The sequence below is a fragment of the Elephantulus edwardii genome, unplaced genomic scaffold (genome assembly GCF_000299155.1).
Source record: "Elephantulus edwardii isolate Elephantulus edwardi_28Jun2011 unplaced genomic scaffold, EleEdw1.0 scaffold00016, whole genome shotgun sequence".
NCBI lineage: Eukaryota > Metazoa > Chordata > Mammalia > Macroscelidea > Macroscelididae > Elephantulus > Elephantulus edwardii.
The window spans coordinates 12,471,306-12,479,576 of record NW_006399766.1 but is presented as its reverse complement, the minus strand read 5'-3'; the positions used below and the strand labels follow the sequence as shown (position 1 = coordinate 12,479,576).

The 8,271-nt window shown below is 40.6% G+C and overlaps 1 protein-coding gene across 1 annotated transcript in view; it reads left to right on the top strand.

Moving 5' to 3' along the window:
* The window catches only part of ENOX2 (ecto-NOX disulfide-thiol exchanger 2), a 210,546-nt gene that overhangs the window by 176,486 nt on the left and 25,789 nt on the right, over positions 1–8,271 (top strand). Inside the window, exon 8 of the mRNA XM_006881795.1 lies at positions 2,801–2,915. Within this exon, the coding sequence (XP_006881857.1) occupies positions 2,801–2,915 (115 nt within the window). The remainder of the gene's footprint in view (positions 1–2,800; positions 2,916–8,271) is intronic.

Genomic DNA, 8,271 nt, shown 5'->3' with positions numbered 1-8,271 from the left:
TTCATCCAGTTTCTTTTTTATCCATTGAAAATATTCAATCATTGTTCTTTTAAAATCACTATCAGAAAGATCCATCAGGCTTTCTGGCTCCAAGAAATCCGTTGCTACTGTGTCTTCTTTGGGGGTTGATATCTTTCTTTGGGCTGGTGGGACAAGTGAAGAACTCTGCTTTCTACGGGCCAATGGTGTGGCAGAGTTCTTCGTGTCTGAGGTGGTAGCTAGTTTTTTTTTTGACGTCACTTCTCCAGAAGAAGGTTGGGCAGAAACAAGAGTAAATGTGTAGTGGGTGTGTGCACACTCCAACACTCACGTGAGTGGGGAGGGAGGAAGTGCACACTGATACCCCTTGGGAGGGCCTCAGGAGAACCTAAATAATGAAGGAGGAAGTCTGTTGTCCCCTTTCTGGAATAGCTTCCCCACTCTTTGGAAATGCCCTGTTGTTTGATTAGTGGGCCCTATGTACTCAGGCCAGAAACCAGTTTGATTCCCCACGTAACTTAATCCTCAATGGTACATGAGTATTTTAGGGGAGGTTGATATATCTTATAGATGTGGCAAATATGATTGTCTTCCTGGCCCGAGGGCCTAAATGGGTGTGGGGTATCTGAGTCACAAGCCCCAGCCTGGAACTGCCTCTGCTATCCTTGCAGATCTCCCAGCAAAGTCCAAGTTTACAAAGATGGTGTTTCCCCACATACCTCTGGGAACTGTAGTCAGTACCTGCAGTGGTAGCAGACAGGAAGGCTGGGTCGCCAACCCCGGCCTGGAACTGCCTCTGGTGTCCTTGCAGATCTCCCAGCGAAGTCCAAGTTCTTTTTTTTTTTTAATGACCATATATTTTCTTTACATTATTGACCATAGTTTTAACAGCTGCTTTAAAATCCCTGTGTGCTAAGTCCCACATCTGAGTCATTTCAGGGTTGATCTGTGTTGATTGTCTTTTATCTTAAGAATTATCACTCCTTCTGATGCATTGTGTGTCAAACAGTGCTAGATTTTTGCCCTGGTATTGTGAATATTATTTTGTGAAAACTGAATTCTATTATGTTCCTTCAAAGCATCTTGACCGTATTTGCTTTGTTCTGAGGAGGTCAATTTATCCATTGGATCCAAACGGAAAACTTTGTTAGATGGCAGCTCAAATCTCACTTCTAGTCTTTCAACTTTGGTTTTGCTGCTTTGAATCTGCCCTCATTGTGCATGCGTGAACCAGGCACAAATTTGGATAGATTTTATTCTATACAAACGTTGGAAATCCCCTTATTTGGCTCTCTCCTCCCTAGTATTCACACATACACACTCTCCAGTTGCCGTGGTTGTTGTGAACACTCTTTTCCAGTTCTAAGGCCATAGAGACCACGCTACCAACCTGAAGGCACGTGGTTTGAACCCATCAGCTGCACCACTAGACAAAATCCTGTGTGATTTACGATGTCTGAGAACCCACTGGAGGGTCAGCTCCAACTCATTAATACATAACAACAATACCAAAGTGAGGTTTTAACTCTAGTCTTTTCTCGGACTCTAAGACTCTTTAAACTGGGAAGCTCATCTTACGCTGTTTAGGTCTCCTAAGTATCAGCTGCTCTTCAGAATACACTGCTTTTGTTCACTGTCCAATGCCATCAAATGGTTGTGGATTTTGTTTTATGTTTTGTCCAGAGTTTAAAGTGTCTATCCATGGGAGGGTTTGTCTGGTAGAAGTTTACTCCTGACTGCTAATTTTTAGCTGTAACTTGCAAACCTGAAAAACTTTATTAAGAATCCCACTGAGTAAAACTGTAACACGAGAGGGAAAGGATAGCAAATAGGAAAATCAAAGGCTAAAATAGAGTAAAGTAAAAGTGGTAGGTCCCCTAACAGGAAGTCCAGAGATCCACTTAAGTGTGATGCATGCTTCATGGCCTAAAGTGCCTTCTTCTAAGATGGGAAGAATGCAAGAGTCGTCGATGGGCCTGGGTAAGGAAAGAAGCCTTTAATTTGGATAAAGTCAACTCCAGTCTGGTTTTTTGCTGTATGAGTGTCACTGTGCTGAGCACTCTGAGGTTTTGTCACGTAATGGCAAAAACATCCCGCTTTATCTGATCCTTTCCAGTATACTTTTGATGAACATTTGGGCTGTTTCCATTTTCTTGCAATGATGAATAACTCTGCTACGAACATACACATACAAATCTCTGTTTGTGTCTCTGTTCTATTTTCCTTGTGGTATGCTCTAGCAGTGGAATAGCTGCATCATGTAAGATTTCTAGAGTCAGTTTTTTGAGGAAATACCACATGATGGAATACTATGCAGCACTCAGGAGCAACCATTTTGTAAAATATTATATAACATGGGGGAGTCTAGAGAGAATCATGCTGAGTGAACTTAGTCTCATAAGAGCAAGTACCACATAAGACTATTATTGTAAAAATAGGATAACTTAGTAAGATGTGTATAAAAATCAAAGAGTGAAAGGGAGGAGGTGCCAAGAGGGTAGTGAGTAGGGAGGGGAGGAAAATATTGGGATGGCAGAGTTTGGTGGACAGAGGAATTGAATAAAGGAATTAAGATCATTCTACTGGGGACATGAAAATATGGGTTAGTAATGGGCAAAGATCAATAATAATTAATTTTATAAAAAACAATGTATAGAAATTGATCATTTGAAATACAGTGTGATGAAGGAATGTGTGAAACACAATGTACATGAATAAAACAAATAAAGAAAAAATAAAGAATAAAATAAAATTCATGATATATGAATTTTGTATGTAAACCAGTACGAAAGAAAAGAAAAAGTCTACTTTTTATCCTTAGGAAATTCGCAACATTCACAATGATGAACTAATGGGAATCAGACGAGAAGAAGAAATGGAAATGTCTGATGATGAAATAGAAGAAACAACAGAAACAAAAGAAACTGAGGAATCAGGTAAGGAAAAATTGCTTCGTTTTATCTAAGTAATACCTACTCATTGGAAGGATATTTAAAATCGTTACTACCCATTAAGTTTTATGTACCAACTGGACACAAACTAGAAAAAGTTGGTAAAGGCTAGCTGATTATTAACTGTATTGTAAGATTTTCTATATCTTTGTTTTATTCCCTTCGTCCATTCCAGCACGTAATTAACAGTGAATTTTCTTAAGACCAGTGGGAAGCTAGACAGTATTGGTCTGTGTACTAGTGAGTCCAGAAGAAGTCTGGAATAAATTTTGCAGGAACAACTATAAAATACCACATTCATAAATGGATACCTAGCCCCCTTTTAAGAGAAAAAAAAAATAGATTCATCCCTCACTTACAGCCAACACCAGAATTAATTATAGATTGAAGTGTACTAAAAAAAAACAAACCACATATAGCAAAAGAAAATATGGAAGTCATTGTAGTTGCTTATTTGGGATGAAGGTCATAAATGTTAAAAACCCTAAAAGAAATGCTTTCTAAGTTTGTGTGCATAAGAATTAAATGTTGCCTTTTTAAATTTTTTTAATTAATTTTAATGAATTAATGATTTTTACAGAGACTTAGGGTTTCCAGTCCTGCATTGTTGCACTTTTCTCCATACCCACCCCCTACCCCCCAATTCACTCTTCTTGAAAAGAAAGAAAAACTCATTGTTATACAATCCCTCCCCTCTAAGTCCACTCCACTATGCAGCCTTCACTCTGGACTTCTGTAATGACAAGAATACCCATTCATATGTTTGTTTTAAACAGTTCTCTCCCTGATCTGCTTCAATGCAATATACATCATTCCTCCGCTCCCTTTCTGTCTTCCCTCAACCCTGATGTCTGTCCAGTTTTACAACAGTGGCCCTATGCAATATTTGTCCTTTTGTAACTGAGATATTTCACTCAGCATAATGTTCTGCAGGGTCTTCCATTTACAATCACAGAGAGAAAAGAGAATCTACTAGCAAAGGAGAAGTATCTACAGTATTACTGCCTGCCTGTCTGCTGCTTGAGAATATATTGGAAATCAAATGGAAGTCCACAGACAGTTAAAAAGACTTTAAGGACCTCAATGTCAAGTAGAGGCTCAATGTCAGTATGGGTTGCTGGTAGAACCCATAGGGCAAACCCATTGAACAATTTGACAACCCTTGAAACCTTCCATTTCATAGTAAATTTTTGTGAGGAAATTGCCAGAGGGGAAAAAGAGGATCACCTAGAAGATCAGTGTTTTCAGGAAAATCATCTTAAAAAATGTAGGAGTCTATAAGATACAATGGCAAAGCACTGTTAAACACCGGGGTTCTAGCCTCAGCTCCGTCCTTGAACTTTAGCCTCCCCATATGTAAGAAGTACATTATAAAAGCCATCTAACAGTGGTGTTCAAGGAATTCATTCATCCAAAAACTATTTTTTTATGGCAAACTCAGTGCTAGACATTGGGAATAATCTGTTGGCCCTGCCATTGAGAAATTCACTATCTAGTGGCACCACTTACCACAGGACCTGGTACCATAGTACCATGTACATAGTACATGCTCAGTATAAGAGTGTGTAGACATGCGCCTAAGAGAGATTGGTTATCTTTCCAGTCTGATTTCCTGGTGTGAGGCAGCAGCTTTGAGCCACTTGATTGACTTCTGAAAGTCAGTCAGTCACTAAGTCTGACTTTTTTTAAGCATTCATTAGGTGTTATATCTGAGTTTCTACCACTGTTGCTGTGTGTTAGATTCTTAAACATATGAACAAACATGTGTATTGAATAAACCCTTTGTCGTTAGTGTCTAGTTAGCATCTTCAGAATACCGAACTAATTTCTGCAAATAAATGCCATGAACTTGGAGCCAAAATAAACAAAATGTTTAATAATTGAACTATTCAAATTATTTAAGTGCTTAGCCAGAATGTTTTATAACTTATTATATTTCTACTTATGGGATTCTCTCCACTGCAGTGTCTACAGTGGGTGTAAAGTTTTTATCCAGTGTTGTGCGATAAATGCAATCATAAGTTTGAACATCCACTTCATAAATTGCTGAGTTTGAGACATTATTGGGGGACGGGGGAGTGGCGTGTGGCTGATTCCACTTGTATGCCTTTAATACAGTGTCACTGTGCTCAGCAGCTAACTAAAAGGTCAGTGGTTCAAACCCACCAGCAGCTCTTCGGGAAACTACACGGTTGGCTGCTTCCATAAAGACTTACAGCCTTGGAGGCCTGATAGAGCAGTTCTATGCTCTCATAGAGGGTCATTAGGAGTCAGAATCGACTTAGCCGCAGTGGGGCTTTGCAATAATTGCATTTTACTTCTGTATCTCTTTTGCGTTGAAAGCTGCATTGGCTACTGCACAGAATCTGATTCGTTTAGAGACTGGAAGCTCCCTGACAGATCATCTTATAGCTATTTTCCTTCCTGTTCCACATGCCAGGATGCTGCTTTGTCAAATAAAGCTATCTACAATAGACTTAATGGAGCTTACCAAATAGCTTTTCTCCCAGAAGGTTTCAATTCATTTTAATTCAAGGACTTTTGTGCATTTTTCTTCCCCTCGATCGTATCTAATTTTGTTATCTTACTGCTGTAGTACTCAACCGCAGAAAGCCTGCTCTGTGGGAGCCAGTCGGAGGCTCCTCAGGCTTTTTATCTAAATCAGCTGCACGTTTAGCTATCACTTGGTTCCAATTAAAAGCATAAGAAACTAGATCTCCGAGTCTTTCTCCCGCTTGTGCTCCCTTTCCACCCTTCCCCATCCCGCCCCCCCCCCCAATTGCTAAGCCTAAATTCCAAGAGCCTGTAGTATGTTCTGGATAGATTTGACTTCCCAGAGGAATTAAAAGAGTCAAAACTAAACTGCTAGTCTTGGCTGCTTTCCTTTGAGTGCCACAGAAATACTTTCCTTGGAGAGATTCTATGTGAGCAAGGCCATATTTGTGATGCAGAGCTTCAAGTCCTCTTTCCATGGAAGAGGGGACTGCTGGGTTCAAAGACAAGTGTCAAAGGACGAGAATCACATCAAAGCAAATCATGATAGTGTGACAGTTCTGCATTCCGTTGTCAGCCATGATGTGTCCGTGGGCCCAGTAAACCTAAGCACAGCCAGCTGTTCTCATTTAGCATTTCTTTTTTTCAGCATACTTTAAAAAATTTTGATTTCTAGACTCCAGATCCAATTCAGTAGGTCTGCTGTGAGACTTCACTAGACAGCAGATGAAAACAAAATTGTTGCAAAATTTCCTCTGCCCTTGCTATTCAACCTCCTTTCCCCTCCCCTCCCCCACCCATTCGTTATTCCCAATTCATTGGCAAACATAGTTTGACCAACCTTTGACTTTAAGGAGGAGCACTTCCTCCAAGACAGATCTATTTGTGCTTCTGCAAACCCATGTGTTATTCAGTATTCTTCTTTAACACCACAACTCAAAGGCAAAAAATAACTTTTACTTATGGAAAGAATTGAAAATATCATGGCTTGGGTCAGGCTCACCCTAAGTTTTAAGCTGGCATCCTTGTTCTTTAAAACTTTGGAGATGTCTTTGACAGCACATTGTCCCTGGTCAACATGATTTTTTTTACTGCTATTACTCTGGATGTTAATTATGGCGTTAAATAAAAGGAAATCTTTGACAAATTAAGAGAGAGAGAGAGACCTTTAGTGGCCTGAACAGTAGAGTGTTGTGCTGACAACTCAAAGGCTGGTGGCTCGAATCCACTAGCTGCCCCATAGGAGAAAGACGGGCATTTTTCTCCGATGTGATTTTTGGTCTCTGAAAACCTGCTGGAGGGTCAGCTATAAGTCAGTTTTGACTCAACATCACATAACAACATGTCCAATAAAGACCCCTAGGTAGCCTAGGAGGTGGGGTGTTGTGCTTCCAGTCCAAAGGCCAGTGGTTCAAATCTACCAGCCACGCCACAGAAAAAAAGATGGTCAGTCTCCTCTCATGAAATGTAGTCTCTGAAAACTCATGGGAGGGGTCAGCTATGAGTTAAATCCTACTCAACAGCAATTGAATTAGTATTTCCTATAAATGAGCCCAAACTCAAAAGATTGAAACTGTCAAAAACTTCACCTTACTTGGATCCACAATCAGTGCACTTGGTACCAGCAGTCAGATCAGGAGATGTACTGCAGTGGACAAGTCTGTATTCAGGGGCCTCTACAAGCTACTGAGAAGGAGTGATGCCAGTTTGAGGGGCAAGGTACACCTGATTCAGGCCATAGTCTTTTCAGTCACTTTCTAGGCATCTGAAAGCTGGACAATGAATAAGGATGATGGAAGAATTTATGCCTTTGAACTGCAGTGTTGGAGAAGAGCACTGAACATCCCATGGATGGCCAGAAGAACAAACAGATGTATTGGTGAAGGTGCAGCCAGATAGTTCCTTGGAGGCAAAGATGTCAAAGCTTTGTCTCACATACTTTGGACATGTTGCTAGAAGAGGTTATTCCTTGGTGAATATCATCATGCTTTCAAAGGTGGAGAGACAGCAAAGGAGAGGAAGACCCCGAACCAGATGGATTGACACAGTGACTGCAGCAGTGGCCTGGAGTGTGTCAGACAGGATGGGACGTGGTTCGATCTGTTCTTCATAGGGTCATTGTGAGTTGTACTCAACAGCACCTGACAACCACATAAAGGAGCCCTGGTGATGTATGTGTTACATGTTGGGCTGCTAACCTAAAGGATGGCAGTTCAAATCCACCAGCCTCTTCTGAGTAGAAAGATGGGCAGTCTCCTCCTATAAAGATTTACAGCCTCAGCACCCTAATGGAAGAATCAACTCAACAGTAGTGAGTTTGGTTTTCGGTGTTGTTTATTTCAGAGAAGCTGAGAACAGTAGAGGTATGTTTATACTCAATAAGGTTGTAGTTTAGTAAGTCCACATAAAAATATAAGAAACATGTGTGGTACTAATCTGGAAGAAATTATTGATTAGAACGTAGTCAGGCAAAAAGTATCGGTGTAGACCAGACTATTCATGGTTAGTGAAAATGACTATTTTGAGCATAATCTTGAAAGATGAACATTTTTTTGGACAAGAAGAAAGGAAGGGAAAGGAGGAGTAAAGGAATCAGGAGTTGAGGAGACTATCTAGAATGTGCATATTGTTGTTGTTTTTGTGTACCGTCAAGTCAGGACCAACCCATAGCTGACCCTGCAGTGAGTTTTCGGAGACAGTTAATCACACGAGAGAAGAGTGCCCATTCCTATGTTGTTGTTGTTGTTGTGTGCCGTCGAGTCATTTTCGACTCATAGCGACCCTATGCACAACAGCCCTAAACCCTGCTCTATCCTGCGCCAACCGCCCCGCCTCTGACACACTCATC